This window comes from Oncorhynchus kisutch, linkage group LG18 (genome assembly GCF_002021735.2).
Source record: "Oncorhynchus kisutch isolate 150728-3 linkage group LG18, Okis_V2, whole genome shotgun sequence".
In the NCBI taxonomy this organism is placed as follows: domain Eukaryota; kingdom Metazoa; phylum Chordata; class Actinopteri; order Salmoniformes; family Salmonidae; genus Oncorhynchus; species Oncorhynchus kisutch.
This window is the reverse complement of record NC_034191.2, coordinates 51,691,008-51,708,146: the sequence shown is the minus strand read 5'-3', so window position 1 is coordinate 51,708,146 and position 17,139 is coordinate 51,691,008. Positions and strand designations below refer to the sequence as shown.

The 17,139-nt window shown below is 43.5% G+C and overlaps 1 protein-coding gene across 3 annotated transcripts in view; it reads right to left on the bottom strand.

Moving 5' to 3' along the window:
* The window catches only part of LOC109908760 (dnaJ homolog subfamily B member 6-like), a 44,345-nt gene that overhangs the window by 14,396 nt on the left and 12,810 nt on the right, over positions 1-17,139 (bottom strand). For all 3 annotated transcript variants that reach the window (XM_020507440.2, XM_020507437.2, XM_020507438.2), the window contains exon 2: positions 10,012-10,127. In XM_020507440.2, coding sequence (XP_020363029.1) covers positions 10,012-10,076 — 65 coding nt within the window. In that variant the 5' untranslated portion in view covers positions 10,077-10,127. The remainder of the gene's footprint in view (positions 1-10,011; positions 10,128-17,139) is intronic.

Here is a 17,139-nt window from a genome sequence, read left to right as displayed (position 1 = left end):
AATACATGCACTCTACATTATAGTGCTGAGCGACTAGTGCCTTTTGAGATCGGTTCAATTTTGGTTCAATTATTTAAAAGTAATCACGGTTTTCGATTTCGATCATTTGATATGCACTATGCATTATGTGGGTTGAATGCTGTAACAGAGTAAAACTATTAATACATTTCCCAAGATGGTAATGACTGTGCATTACTGCTTAACACTTATTAACCATTAAATTCAATATTTCAGTTGTGTATATTACATTTGTTTCATCTGATGACTATGTTTTCATTCCAAATCATCTCATCTCTGTAGAGCTGGTGCATATGCTGTCTGGCAAAATCCCTATTTTGTAGTTCTTCAAAGAAAATAAGGTATACTTTTATGACTGCTGAATACCAACTATCAAATCAGTTAGATCAGTGATGGGCAACTGGTGCTGGCTTACATTTGAGAGTTAGAATACACAAGGCGCAATTTACAAATTTGGTTGTGCATCAGCAGTCACTCCATTAGCCCATGCACGCTAAAATGGTTTTAGATCGGTAAATTAGCTGGCTGCTAGACTATCTAAACTTGTAGTAACATGGTCGAATTACAGCCCGGGTGGGGCCCATCGATCATCAGCTTTATTCAACTGTAAACATTTGCCTCCTATGGCCAAATGTGTAGAATTGGAGGAAGATTAGCTGTAAAACTGCACACTTCTCTCTGCCCCATGGGAAAATTATTCTCTCCACCCCTTGGCAAAATGTGTATAAATGCAGCAAACTTGCTTTAAAAACAGGGGGGGGTAATAGATGTGGCAACGCAGCTCATGATGAGTTCAGTTTTTTTTGTGGCCCCCACACCCCCATCAAAGTTGCCCATCCCTGACAAATGTATTTCAGGTAGAAATACAACAGCTGCTCTCTTTATCACCTCACGATCGTGCACTCTTCTCTCTTCCCGTAGTAGCAGTCGTAAAATAAAAACAGACCGAGAATGTAGATGCGGAATTAATTATGGTCATTGTAGTTAATTACAACGTTTTATGTGCTAAGCTATGTAGAATATTGGACTGTTAGAAACTACAACTCCCTACTACAATGGAATTCAAATAATTTAACCGACGTCGGCCAAAATGAAAAATAACCGAAATTTCAGTTAATCGCTCAGCACTACTATATTACATCATCATCTACACACAGAAAGACTCACATTGGTCATACACCTAAAAAAGCACAAGTAAGAGGTTTGACACCCACCATCTCCAATTGAATTTCTTTCCTGTTGTTAGAAACATTTAAGATAAGCATTCCTGTAACATTATTTTGTAAAACAAATTGATGTCTGAGAAACTAAGCTAATTGATTACTAATTGATTGGGCTATTTTAAAATGTATAGGATTCATTTAATATTCAATAAATATAGTACCCAACATCCAATGAGTTAGACATGACAAATCCAAATAAATTAAAGAAACAAGAATATAGTATCAGTTCTCTATGTCTGCCAAGTAGTATGGAGATCCAGCTCGGAGTATTGGTCTTCATCCTATGTAATGAATTCCCAGTGAATTTGGTGGTGGGGGTGGGGTGGGGTGGGGTGCGGGGGTTCCTGTTCAGAGAAATTAGTCATTTAAGTTATGTTTATGTCCCATCCTACATTCTGCTATTTGTAGGTTGACCATTAGATGGTGTTGTTCTAGATGATTTATTTCTGGTTTCCTCAGTCGATGGACAAGGTATAACAGCAATCCATGCACTGGTTTTGTTGTCCACTGTTTCAAATGCTAAAACTTTTCAGCATGTGAGGCACAGATCCGCAAGTTAAATGGTATCTATATTAGCATTTTCACACATCATGTCCAAATCATCCTGAAGCATCTACAAAGGTATTGTGCAACTCAATGACATTACCTATAGATGATTTGGATATGAAGCGAGGAAATGCTAATATAGGTACCATTGACATGCATTGGATTTGTGCCACAAATGCAACAACAAAAAAGTTAGCATTTGAATCAGTGGCCAGGTAAACAAAACTAAAGCATGGGTTGCTGTAATACCTTGTTAACTGCTTACAGGGTTGTTCTTCAAAAGTGCCTTCCTCACCAACTTAAATAAGCATGCCCCTTTCAAAAAATGTAGAACTAAGAACAGATATAGCCCTTGGTTCACTCCAGACTTGAATGCCCTTGACCAGCACAAAAGCATCCTGTGGCGCACTGCACTAGCTTCGAATAGTACCCGCGGTATGCAACTTTTCAGGGAAGTTAGGAACCAATATACACAGGCAGTTAGGAAAGCAAAGGCTAGCTTTTTCAAACAGAAATTTGTATCCTGCAGCACTAACTCCACAAAGTCCATGGAGAATAGGAGCACCTCCTTTCTCTACGGCTGACCACGCTTTCCACCTGGCTACTCCAACCGCAGCCAACAGCTCTGCACCCCCCACAGCTATATGATATTTTTGGCCTTTCTGTGACATTGGGTGGTGTAGGTGTCCTGGAGGGAAGGTAGTTTGCCTCCGGTGATGCGTTGTGCAAACCTCACTACCCTCTGGAGAGCCAGAGGGGCGGAGCAGTTGCCGTACCAGGCGGTGATACAGCCCGACAGGATGCTCTCGATTGCGCATCTGTAAAAGTTTGTGTTTTTGGTGACAAGCCAAATTTCTTCAGCCTCCTGAGGTTGAAGCGGCGCTGTTGCACCTTCTTCACCACACTGTTTGTGTGGGCGGACCATTTCAGTTTGTCTGTGATGTGTAAGCCGAGGAACTTAAAACTTTCCACCCTCTCCACTACTGTCCCGTCGATGTGGATAGGGGGGTGTGCCCTCTGCTGTTTCCTGAAGTCCCCGGTCATCTCCTTTGTTTTGTTGACGCTGAGTGTGAGGTTATTTTCCTAACACCACACTCCAAGGACCCTCACCTCCTCCCCGTAGGCCATCTCGTCGTTGTTGGTAATCAAGCCTACCACTGTAGTGTCGTCTGCAAACTTGATGATTGAGTTGGAGGCGTGCATGGCCACGCAGTCGTGGGTGAACAGGGAGTACAGGAGAGGGCTGAGAACACACCCTTGTGGGGCCCCAGTGTTGAGTATCAGCGGGGTGGAGATGTTATTACCTACCCTCACCACCTGGGGGCAGCCCGTCAGCAAGTCCAGGACCCAGTTGCACAGCGCGGGGTTGAGACCTAGGGTCTTAAGCTTGATGACAAGTTTAGAGGGTACTATGGTGTTGAATATTGAGCTGTAGTCGATGAACAGCATTCTCACGTAGGTATTCCTCTTGTCCAGATGGGTTAGGGAAGTGTGCAGTGTGATTGCGATTGTGTCGTCTGTGGACCTGTTGGGGCGTTATGCAAATTGGAGTGGGTCTAGTGTGTCAGGTAGGGTGGAGGTGATATGGTCCTTGACTAGTCTCTCAAAGCACTTCATGATGACAGAAGTGAAAGCTACGGGGCGGTAGTCATTTAGCTCAGTTACCTTAGCTTTCTTGGGAACAGGAACAATGGTGGCCCTCTTGAAGCATGTGGGGACAGCAGACTGGGATAAGGATTGATTGAATATGTCCGTAAACACACCAGCCAGCTAGTCTGCGCATGCTCTGAGGACATGGCTGGGGATGCCGTCTGGGCCTGCAGCCTTGCAAGGGTTAACACGTTTAAATGTTTTGTTCACGTCGGCTGCAGCGGAGGAGAGCCCGCAGGTTTTGGTAGCGGGCCGTGTCAGTGGCACTGTAGTGTCCTCAAAGCGAGCAAAGAAGTTTAGTCTGTCTGGGAGCAAGACATCCTGGTCCACGATGGGGCTGGTTTTCCTTTTACAGTCCGTGATTGATTGTAGACCCTGCCACATACCTCTCATGTCCGAGCCGTTGAATTGCGACTCTACTTTGTCTCTATACTGACGCTTAGCTTGTTTGATTGCCTTGCGGAGGGAATAGCTACACTGTGTGTATTCGGTCATGTTTCCGGTCACCTTGCCCTGATTAAAAGCAGTGGTTCACGCTTTCAGTTTTGCGCGAATGCTGCCATCAATCCACGGTTTCTGGTTTGGGAATGTTTTAATAGACGCTGTGGGTACGACATCGCCGATGCACTTGCTAATAAACCTGCTCACCGAATCAGCGTATACATCAATGTTGTTGTTCGCCGCAATGCGGAACATATCCCGGTCCACGTGATCGAAGCAATCTTGAAGAGTGGAATACGATTGGTAGGACCAGCGTTGAATAGACTTGAGCGCGGAAGCTTCCTGTTTTAGTTTCTGTCTATAGGCAGGGAGCAACAAAATGGAGTGTGGTCAGCTTTTCCTAAAGTAGGGCGGGCTGCGGGACCTTATTTGTGTCGCGGCAGTTAGAATAACAATGATCTAGTATTTTGCCAGCCCTGGTTTCACAATCGATATGCTGATAGAATTTAGGGAGCCTTGTTTTCAGATTACCCTTAGTTAAAATCCCCAGCTACAATAAATGCAGCATCAGGATATGTGGTTTCCAGTTTACATAGAGTCAAATGAAGTTTGTTCAGGGCCATCGATGTGTCTGCTTGGGGGGGGGGGGATATATGTGGCTGTGATTATAATCGAAGAGAATTCTCTATGCAGATTATTTGGTCGGCATTTGATTGTGAGGAATTCTAGGTCATGTGAACAGAAGGACTTGAGTTCCTGTATGTTGTTATGATCACACCACGTCTCGTTAATCATAAGGCATACACCCCCGCCCTTCTTCTTACCAGAAAGATGCTTGTTTCTGTCAGTGCGATGCGTGAAGAAACCAGCTGGCTGTACCGACTCCGATAGCGTGTCTCTAGTGAGCCATGTTTCTATGAAACATAGAACGTTACAGTCTCTGATGTCTCTCTGGAAGGCTACCCTAGCACGGATTTCGTCTACCTTGTTGTCAAGAGACTGGACATTGGCGAGTAGTATGCTCGGGAGCGGTGCGCAATGTGCCCATCTACAGAGCCTGACCAGAAGACTTCTCCATCTGCCCCTTCTACGGCATCGTTGTTTTGGGTCGCCGGCTGGGATCCGATCCATTGTCCTGGGTGGTGGGCAAAACAGAGGATCCGCTTCGGGAAAGTCGTATTCCTGGTCGTAATGTTGGTGAGTTGAAGTTGCTATTATATCCAAAAGTTCCTCCCGACTGTATGTCATAAAACCTAAGATTACCTGGGGTAACAATGTAAGAAATAACACACAAAAAAAACAAAATACTGCATAGTTTCCTAGGAATGCGAAGTGAGGCGGCCATCTCTGTCGGCGCCGGAAGTTGTTAATCACTGACCATCTCGAAACCCACCCTACATTCTCCGCTATGCAATCCGGTTTCTGAGCTGGTCACGGGTGCACCTCAGCCACGCTCAAGGTCCTAAACGATATCATAACCACCATCGATAAAAAACAGCACTGTGCAGCCGTCTTCATCGACCTGGCAAGGCCTTCAACTCTGCCAATCACCTAAATCTTATCGGCAGACTCAACAGCCTTGGTTTCTCTAATGACTGCCTTGCCTGGTTCACTAACTACTTCTCAGATCGATTTGACACGCTGAACTCTGAGGGCCTGTTGTCCGGACCTTCAATTCTCGGGATGACTCTTTTGTCTTTATTTATCAATGATGTCGCTCTTGCTGCGGGTGATTCTTTGATCCACCTCTACGCAGACGACACCATTCTGTATACATCTGGCTCTTCTTTGGACACTGTGTTAACAAACCTCCAAACAAGCTTCAATGCCATACAACACTCCTTCTGTGGCCTCCAACTGCTCTTAAAATGCTAGTAAAACTAAATACATGCTCTTCAACCGATCGCTGCCCGCACCTGCCCTTCCGCCCGCCTAGCGTCACTACTCTGGACGGTTCTGACTTAGAATATGTGGACAACTATAAATACCTATGTGTCTGGCTAGACTGTAAACTCTCCTTCCAGACTCACATTAAGCATCTCCAATCCAAAATTAAATCTAGAATCAGCTTCCTATTTCGCAACAAATCCTCCTTCACTTATGCTGCCAAACATACCCTCGTAAAACTGACTATCCTGCCGATCCTTGACTTCGGCGATGCCATTTACAAAATAGCCTTCAACACTCTACTCAGCAAACTGGATGCAGTGTATCACAGTGCCATCCGTTTTGTCACCAAAGCCCCATATACCACCCACCATTTCGACCTGTATGCTCTCGTTGGCTGGTCCACGCTACATATTCGTCACCAAACCCACTGGCTCCAGGTCATCTATAAGTCTTTGCTAGGTAAAGCTGTGCCTTATCTCAGCTCACTGGTCACCATAGCAACACCCACCCGTAGCACACGCTCCAGCAGGTATATTTCACTAGTCATCCCCAAAGACAAAACCTTCTTTGGCTGCCTTTCCTTCCAGTTCTCTGCTGCCAATAACTGGAACCAATTGCAAAAATCACTGAAGTTGGAGACTTCAGGGAGGCAGTGTAAACTCCATGGATCTGCAGTCCAGGACAGCACAGTACAGAGGTTTGTGCTGAATCAGCAATTTGTGCTGAATCAGCTGACTAAGATTTCAAAAGAGCATTAGAGTGGATTGGAAATACTATGACATTCAAAAGGATAATTAGTAGGAAAACCTTTTGTCATTTCGATGTTGCCAGATTGACTTTAGATGCAGTGTAATGTTAGCTATCTAGCTATAATTGAAGGGAGGCCACCGGATTTTAGCTAACGTTAGCCTTGCTATTTTTGATGATATTGCCATCTCTCTAAAATACATTTGACAACATGATAAGGCTGGCAATGTTGTTTTCTATTAGATTTTTGACTACTTTAGCAACATCATCGCATGTCCAGGCACTATAGTTAATTTAGACAAAACAGTAGTTAGCTTCTGTCCAGAATGACTGGGCTTATCACCACTTTAGGGCACCACTATGGCTCCGCCGGTAGAGGGCGGCTTGAGAACGTTCCTAATAACGGCATGACACGACAGAGTGACGCAGGTGCAACCTATGTATAGAGACTACCCCTTACAAATAAAAAGGCAGTCAACTGTGGTATGTTGGACACAGTAGTTGCAGAATAACGGCAGTTATACTGCACTCTGACTGAAATCTTTTTCGTACGGGACAGAGGATTTAGTGTCTTATGACACTATTAGAATCTGTAGTCAATACATTCTGCTGGGAATCAGGACATTACGAACTGGTCCTCCATACAGAACTGGGGCCACAAGTATCAAGCTTCTCAGAGGAAAAGTGCTAATCTAGGATCAGGTCTCCCCTGTTCATTTTAATATTATTCATTATATTCTAAAATAGACCATAAGAGAACTGGTAGGGTGCTTCAGGCCTTAGGTAGACCACACCTTGGCCGTAAGGCATCGCTCTTACCTGAGCAAATCCAGTGCATTCGGAAAGTATTCAGAACCCTTGACTTTTTAAACATTTTGTTAAGTTACAGCCTTATTAAAGAATTCCTCATCAATCTACACACAATACTCTATAATAAATACCTTCTTTACATAAGTATTTTGACCCTTTGCTATGAGACTTGAAATTGAGCATCCCATTTCCAAGTGCATCCCATTTCCATTGATCATCCATGCGATGTTTCTACAACTTAATTGGAGTCTACCTGTGGTAAATTTAATTGATTGAACATGATTTGGAAAAAGGCACATACCTGTCTATATAAGGTCCAAAGTTGACAGTGCATGTCAGAGCAAAAACCAATCCATGAGGTCGAAGGAATTGTCCGTAGAGCCCCGAGGTAGGATTGTGTCGAGGCACAGATCTGGGGAAGGGTACTGCAGCATTGAAGGTCCCCAAGAACACAGTGGTCTCCATTATACTTAAATGGAAGAAGTTTGGAAAAATCAAGACTCTTCCTAGAGCTGGCCGCCAGGCCAAACTGAGCAATCGGGGGAGAAGGGCCTTGGTCAGGGAGGTGACCAAGAAGCCGATGGTCACTCTGACAGAGCTCCTCTGTGGAGATGGGAGAAACTTACAGAAGGACAACCATCTCTGCAGCACTCCACCAATCAGGCCTTTATGGTAGTGGCCAGACAGAAACTACTACTCAGTAAAAAGGCACATGACACCCCACTTGGTGTTTGCCAAAACGCACCTAAAGACTCTCAGAAACAGGATTCTCTGGTCTGACGAAAGCAAGAATGAACTCTTCGGCCTGAACGCCAAGCGTCCCGTCTGGAAGAAACCTGGCACCATCGCTACGGTGAAGCATGGTGGTGGCAGCATCATGCTGTGGGGATGTCAGCAGTAGTGACTGGGAGACTAGTCAGGATCGAGGGAAAGGACAGAGAGATCCTTGATGAAAACCTGCTCCAGAACGCTCATGACCTCAGACTTGAGAAAAGGTGCACCTTCCAACAGGACAACAACCCTAAGACACACAGCCAAGACAATGCAGGAGTGGATATGCGACAAGTCTCAATGTCCTTGAGTGGCCCATCCAGAGCCTGGAGTTGAACCCCATCGAACATCTCTGGAGAGACCTGAAAATAGCTGTTCAGCGACACACCTCATCCAAGCTGACAGAGCTTGAGAGGATCTGCAGAGAATAATGTGAGAAACTCCCCAAATACAGGTGTGCCAAACTTGTAGCGTCGTACCCAAGAAGACTCAAGGCTGTAATCACTGCCAAAGGTGCTTCAACAAAGTACTGAGTAAAGGGTCTGAATACTTAGTTGTTTTATACATTTGCAACAATTAAAAAACAAAAAATGTTTTTTGCTTAATCATCATGGGGTATTGAGTGTAGATAGATTGATGAGGGAAAACAATTGTTTAATCCATTTTAGAATGGAATGGATTGTAACGTAACAAAATGTGGGAAAAAGTCAAGGGGTCTGAATACTTTCAAATGCACTATCTACAAATCCTTCAGTGCTTTTCCTGTACATGTAAGATTTCTCAGAAGAGCTACTGTTTGCAAGCTACTTCAGTTCATTGTGTGAGTAACTATCACAGAGGTGCCAACTGTGGTTTTCATTGATCTTATCCAATGGTGGTGTATGCGATCAATAATAATTGAGTTAATAAAAAAAGGTCATATGCAGCTCTTTTAAGTAACTTACTGTGATTGTTTTCAATGAAAATGGTCCAAAAAAAGTCTGGGAGTGGTCTGATTGGGGAGGGGGAAACTGAAAACTAGCTGAAATTGGTTTGGAACTCTCATATTGGTCTATTGATTTCACTAGGCAGGCCAAAACGCCATCCCACAAAAACAGGTTGGAATTTCCGGCGGTCTTTTCAAACAGCTCTGACACTAAAAGTGCATTTTCACAATTTCACAGTGTTATTCCAAGCTCAGTGTGTAAATACATATAAAACACAGGAAAAAAAATCCAGTTTTTAACGGCACTGGAGTTAGAAGTGGGCAGCCCAGTGGTAAGAGTATCAACTGAATCAGAGAGATGTTGTTAAACAATTTACCTAACCTTTTGACCTTTGTCTAGGGTGGTATCTATCTAGTCAAAAGGTCAAATGTAGGACAGTCAGCACTAACAATGAAAGTAAAAACACTGAATTAGTATGACTGATTGTGTTTAAGTTACCACTACTCAATTCATTTAGTGACTAAGATGGTTGTTTTACCTTGTCGTCAACACTAAAACTGGGGGAAAAAACCGAGCATACCTTAGATTCCACAAGCCTAGCAGCACTAATGGGCAGATCATACTCTCACAATCATGATGCCGTTTTAAAAGTGTGTGTCAGTCATTCACAACATATTACTGGCAAAACAACAATACGCACAAGACTCATCAGTTCTTTAATGACAATAGGGAACATTGATCAGAGGGTGTGTGTGTGTGTGTGTGTGTGTGTGTGTGTGTGTGTGTGTGTGTGTGTGTGTGTGTGTGTGTGTGTGTGTGTGTGTGTGTGTGTGTGTGACCGCAAGCTTTACAAGAAGAGTGAGCAGAGTGGAAACTTTCGAAAGCCTTGCAGTTAGCACTCTATCGGTTTCTACTCCGTTTCTATAATTAGTCTACTACATCCTTCGGAGTGTCACACGTTACTAACGTCAACATGCCGGGGTACTCACGCTTTTTTAATGTCCTCCGCCGACGTGTTTCTCTGGACCCCTAAGATCTGGTAATATTCTGTCATGGCTGTTTCTCTCTGTGGCTCCTTCTAGGTCAGCAGTCTTTAGCCGTCGCTCTGCAGAGGGAGCAGAGCATGGTCTAAAAAACAATGTGGAGGAACTCAAGGAGGAGGAAAGCACAGCAAAGTGGGCCCATGACAGATGCAGCCATGTGCGACAGCTAAGAAACCTCCCCTCTGGCCCAAAAAGGCTAGAAGACGGGGGGAGGGACAGGGGTATTTCACAGTGTGGCAAAGCTAAACAAAGTAATCAACTGCCCTGAAAATAGAGCCCTCTTAAGGGAGAGAAAGCGATGAGCGGCGGACAGCTAACATAAGCTCTAATATTACCATAAAGATGAGGTATAGTGGATAACCTGCTAAAAGTAAGGTTGAACGTTTAAAATTGCTTAGGGAAGGCCAAATTAAGAACTGAAGCAACAGCCATAACACCCAAGTAACCCCTTTTCATAAGCATGACTTTATATCATAAGCAGCCTGGAGCAACTGGCAAAACACGTCCAGAATCAAATATACTTCCATCCGATACAAGTCTTCCATTTCATCCCTGGTTAATATGGCCCGGTGAGAGGCAACTTTGAAAAGAAAATAGAGTAACCCGTTGTCTTCCCCTATCAATTTTCAGTGTCAACATCACTCCACCACCACACCATCAACCCCCACTCTCACCCCAGCAACACTATGCAATCTTTATTACTTAACAGCCCAATTACAACTCAATTCACATCAACTCGGCAAAAAAAAGAAACGTCCCTTTTTCAGGACCGTATCTTTCAAAGATAATTTGTAAAAATCCAAATAACTTCACAGATCTTCATTGTAAAGGATTAAAACACTGATTCCCATACTTGTTAAATTAACCATAACCAATTAATGAACATGCACCTGTGGAACGGTCGTTAAGACACTAACAGCTTACAGACGGTAGGCAATTAAGGTCACAGTTATGAAAACCTAGGACACTAAAGAGGCCGTTCTACTGACTCTGAAAATCACCAAAAGAAAGATGCCCAGGGTCCCTGCTCATCTGCATTAACGTGCCTTAGACATGCTGCAAGGAGGCATGAGGACTGCAGATGTGGCCAGGGCAATGCATTGCAATGTCCGTACTGTGAGACGCCTAAAACAGCGCTACAGGACAGACAGCTGATCGTCCTCGCAGTGGCAGACCATGTGTAACAACACCTGCACAGGATCGGTACATCCGAACATCACACCTGCGGGACAGGTACAGGATGGGAACAACAACTGCCCGAGTTATACCAGGAACGCACAATCCCTCCATCAGTGCTCAGACTGTCCAATAGGCTGAGAGAGGCTGGACTGAGGGCTTGTAGGCCTGTTTAAAGGCAGGTTCTCACCAGACATCACCGGCAACAACGTCGCCAATGGGCACAAACCCACTGTCGCTGGACCAGACAGGACTTGCAAAAAGTGCTCTTCAGTGACGAGTCGCTGTTTGGTCTCACCAGGGGTGATGGTCGGATTTGAGTTTATCGTCAAAGGAATGAGCGTTACACCGAGGCCTGTACTCTGGAGCGGGATCGATTTGGAGGTGGAGGGTCTGTCATGGTCTGGGGTGGTGTGTCACAGCATCATCGGACTGAGCTTGTTGTTATTGCAGGCAATCTCAACGCTGTGCGTTACAGGAAAGACATCCTCCTCCCTCATGTGGTACCCTTCCTGCAGGCTCATCCTGACATGACCCTTCCAGCATGACAATGCCACTGCTCGTTCTGTGCATGATTTCCTGCAAGAGAGGAATGTCAGTGTTCTGCCATGGCCAGCGAAGAGCCCGGATCTCAATTCCATTGAGCATGTCTGGGACCTGTTGGATCGGAGGGTGAGGGCTAGGGCCATTCCCCCAAGAAATGTCCGGGAACTTGCAGGTGCCTTGGTGGAAAAGTGGGGTAACATCTCACAGCAACAACTGGAAAATCTGGTGCAGTCCATGAGGAGGAGATGCACTGCAGTATTTAATGAGGCTGGTGGCCACACCAGATACTGACTGTTACTTTTGATTTTGACCCTCCCCTTTGTTCAGGGACACATTATTCCGTTTCTGTTAGTAACATGTCAGTTTTTGTATCAGTTGTTGAATCTTGTTATGTTCATACAAATATTTACACGTTAAGTTTGCTGAAAATAAAAAGGTTAATCTATTACATCTACTATGAAAATGCTTTTTATAACAGGTTGATTCCACAGAAAACTGTGTGTGTGTGTGTGTGTGTGTGTGTGTGTGTGTGTGTGTGTGTGTGTGTGTGTGTGTGTGTGTGTGTGTGTGTGTGTGTGTGTGTATATATGTGTGTGTCCGCATTCCAAGCATGTGAGACTATAGAATCAGATGTGGAGTAGAAGTGATTTTAAATGAAGTGGAACAAATATACAGAAATAGTTGATGAATTAAAATGCAGACCACATGGAGGTTTTGCCTGGCCTGGACCTGGCAGCTCACACCACAGAGGAGATGGTATTCTCAGCATCTTCTGCGAATTTCACCAACCTGGCAACCTCAGAAAGGAGTAGTAGATGGAATCTCACTCGCATAACAGCACAGATAAGAGATCTTCTAGCGTGTAGAGACTAGCGCATACATAATGTATTCCTAGCACGTACAGTACTAATCAAAAGTTTGGACACACCTATTTATTCAAGGGTTTTTCTTTATTTTTAATGTTTTCTACATTGTAGAATAATAGTGAAGACATCAAAACTATGAAATAACACATATGGAGTCACGTAGTAACCAAAAAAGTGTTAAACAAATCTAAATATAATTAATATTCTTCAAAGTAGCCACCATTTTCCTTGATGACAGCTTTGCACACTCTTGGCATTCTCTCAACCAGCTTCACCTGGAATGCTTTTCCAACAATCTTGAAGGAGTTCCCACATATGATGAGCACTTGTTGGCTGCTTTTTATTCACTCTGCGGTCCAACTCATCCCAAACCATCTAAATTCGGTTGAAGTCGGGTGATTGTGGAGGCCAGGTCATCTGATGCAGCACTCCATCACTCTCCTTCTTGGTCAAATAGCCCTTACACAGCCTGGAGGTGTGTTGGGTCATTGTCCTATTGAAAAACAAATGATAGTCCCACTAAGTGCAAACCAGTTGGGATGGCATATCGCTTCAGAATACTGTGGTAGCTATGCTGGTTAAGTTTGCCTTGAATTCTAAATAAATCAACAACAGTGTCACCAGCAAAGAACCCCCACACCATCACACCTCCTCCTCCATGCTTCATGGTGGGAACCACACATGCGGAGATCATCCGTTCACATGCTATGTGTCTCAGAAAGACAATGCGGTTGGAACCAAAAATCTCAAATGTGGACTCGGACCAAAGAACAGATTTCCATCGGTCTTATGTCCATTGCTCATGTTTATTGGCCCAAGCAAGTCTCTTCTTCTTATTGGTGTCCTTTAGTGATTTCTTTGCAGCAATTCAACCACGAAGGCCTGATTCCCTCCTCTGAACAGTTGATGTTGTGATGTGTCTTACTTGAACTCTGTGAAGCGTTTATTTGGGCTGAATTTCTGAGGTGCAGTTAACTCTAATGAACAGATCCTCTGCAGCAGAGGTAACTCTTGGTCTTCCTTTCCTGTGGTGGTCCTCATGAGAGCCAGTTTCATCATAGCTCTTGGTGGTTTTTGCAACTGCACTTGAAGAAACTTTCAAAGTTCTTGAAATTTCCCGGATTGACTGTCCGTTATGTCTTAAAGTAACGAAGGACTGTCATTTCTCTTTGCTTATTTGAGCTGTTCTTGCTATAATATGGACTTGGTATTTTCCCAAATAGGGCTATCTTCTGTATACCACCCCTACAACTGATTGGCTCAAACGCATCAAGGAAAGAAATTCCACAAATGAACTTTTTACAAGGCAAAACTGTTAATTGAAATGCATTCTAGGTGACTACCTCATGAAGCTGATTGAGAGAATGCCAAGAGTGTGCAAAGCTGTCATGAAGGCAAAGGGTGGCTATTTAACACTTGTTTTGATTACTACATGTGTTATTTCATAGTTTTGATGTCTTCACTATTATTCTACAATGTAGAAAATAGTAAAAATAAAGAAAAACCCTTTGATGAGTAGGTGTTCAAACTTTTGACTGGTACTGTATAGACTAGAGCATACATAATGTATACCTAGTGTTAGAGCTGGGTAATATATTGCCTTTTAAGGTATACTGGTATGAATCCACATATGGTATGGATCCTATAATGATAAATTGCTACAGTGCTATATGAAGGAAAAATTCTACATATTGGACAACTTCAATGTTAGTCTAGTCCTAGTTTGGTTAAGTATAAAACAAATCAAAATGGAAAACGCCCACTAAAACCACTTAAAATTATGGGCTGTGTTTATCATGCGTCTCAGAGTAGGAGTGCTGATCTAGGATAGTTTTTGCCTTTTAGATCACAATGAATAAGATTACACACACAGAGGGAACCTGATCCTAGGTCAGCACTCCAACTCTAAAATGCTTGATACATACGCCCCCTGATCTAACAGTAGAGAGTGCTGAAGGAGATCCGTCACACAACACAGGAAGAAATCTCCTTGATTTCATGACTGTGGCCTCACATTGTTCAACACCTAATCATTAAGGCTAATTAGGAGTCATTATGTGAATAGGGCTGGTATTCCCTGTGTATTTTGAAATCACATACAATGTTTAAAAGTGTATTGATTAATTACAGAGGGAGTGTTAAGAAAGAAAGAAAGAAAGAAAGAAAGAAAGAAAGAAAGAAAGAAAGAAAGAAAGAAAGAAAGAAAGAAAGAAAGAAAGAAAGAAAGAAAGAAAGAAAAAGAACGAAAGAAAGAGAAAGACAAAGTGAGAAGCAGTGAACAGGACATACAGAGATAGAGAGATTAGGAGAGAGAAAGAGAGAGAGAGCGAATACAATACCGCAGTAAAATGGCCAGTCATCAAAATGGCACACGCCCTATTGAGCAAGATCAACTCAAAATGTCAATAGCTCAAGGTGCTTACCTAAATGTCAATAGCTCAAGGTGCTTACTAACAGACAGAGGTATCTTAAATCATGGTGTTAGGGTTTCTATGCATCCCTTAGACAGCAGATCCCAAGGCAGTTAACCCACTGTTGCCCGGGCGCCGAAGACGTGCATGTCGATTAAGGCAGCCCCCCGCACCTCTCTGATTCAGAGGGGTTGGGTTAAATGCGGAAGACACATTTCAGTTGAAGGCATTCAGTTGTACAACTGACTAGGTATCCCTCTTTTCCCTTTCCCAATGGTAGATGGACACTGAGCAGTGAGAACAGACCTGAGGCACAGCGCTATGCTCTAGTGTGCCTCCCAAAATGACGCCCTAGAGAGAGAACAAGAGCGAGACACAGATGTTTCCAGATTAATCTACGCTGGGAGAAGCTCTATGCTGTACAATGGCCGGCAAATTATCTTAAAACAAACTTGACATGTCTCCACTAACTGCTCCCGAGTGGCGCAGCCGTCTGAAGCACTGCATCTCAGTGCTAGAGGCGTCACTACAGACCCTGGTTCGATCCTGGGCTGTATCACAACCGGCCGTGATTGGGAGTCCCATAGGGAGGCGCACAATTGGCCCAGCGTTGTCCGGGATAGGGATTGGTCGGGGTAGGCCGTCATTGTAATTAAGAAAATTTTAAAAATTCAAAATTTAAAAAAAAGATATATATGACTACAAAACACCATAGCTGTGTTCAAATATGCATACTGACATACTGTACACTACATTCTATTAGTTAATTTTAGTATACTGTAAACTGACAGTATCGTTTCACGGAAAAGGCTACCTATGTATGATTCTCAATCAGAGACAACGAACGACACCTGCCTCTGATTGAGAACCATACCAGGCCAAACACATACACGCAACATAGAAAAACGAACATAAACTACCCACCCCAACTCACGCCCTGACCAAACTAAAACAAAGACATAACAAAGGAACTAAGGTCAGAACGTGACAGTTTCGCTCTCAGAGTGTTCAGAGCGCACACACTGGACGCTATGGCCGAGGAGTAGGGTTGATCCGAGCGTTCAACTGCAGTCAAGCACCCAAGCTAACTGGCTAACATTGGCTAGCTACTTCCAGAAACAAAATGAGAGAACACCTCACTCTGACCATTTTACACGCCCTACCAGAGCTGGTTTGGCTGTTTTCATGTTATCCAGAGAGTTGGTGACTGACTGTGCTGCTGGCAACAATTGAATTAGGCTTTTTTTTGCCAACGTTTACTGACCCTGACCATATTCAATTGGTGTTGAGCGTTCGTAAATTCATTAGTTATTCTGCGTGAGAGTGCTCTGAAATCGTAGTATATAGCCACAATTAACAATGTCCATTAAAATGCACCACGACTATACCACTATGAGAATAATCAAGTATGAGAATAATCAAGTCAATAAATATTGGGTAGTTAGTTAATATACTGCCTGGCAAGTTCGATGTATTCGTAGCCAAATAACATTAAGCAACTAGCCAACATACCGGTAACGTTACATACTAGAGGTCGACCGATTAATCGGAATGGCCGATTAATTAGGGCCGATTTCAAGTTTTCATAACAATCGGAAATCGATATTTTTGGACACCGATTTGACCGATTTTTTTTACACCTTTATTTAATCTTTATTTAACTAGGCAAGTCAGTTAAGAACACATTTTTATTTTCAATGACGGCCTAGGAACGGTAGGTTAACTGCCTCGTTCAGGGGCAGACCGACAGATTTTCCACTTGTCAGCTCGGGGAATTCAATCTTGCAACCTTACAGTTTGCTAGTCCAAAGCTCTGACCACCTGCCTCTCATTGCACTCCACGAGGAGCCTGCCTGTTACACGAATGCAGTAAGAAGCCAAGGTAAGTTGCTAGCTAGCATTAAACTTATCTTATAAAAAACTATCAATCAATCAATCATAATCACTAGTTAACTACACATGGTTGATGATATTACTAGTTTATCTAGCATGTCCTGCGTTGCATATAATAGATGCGGTGCGTATCGTTGCTCCAATGGGTACCTAACCATGAACATAAATGCCTTTCTTAAAAT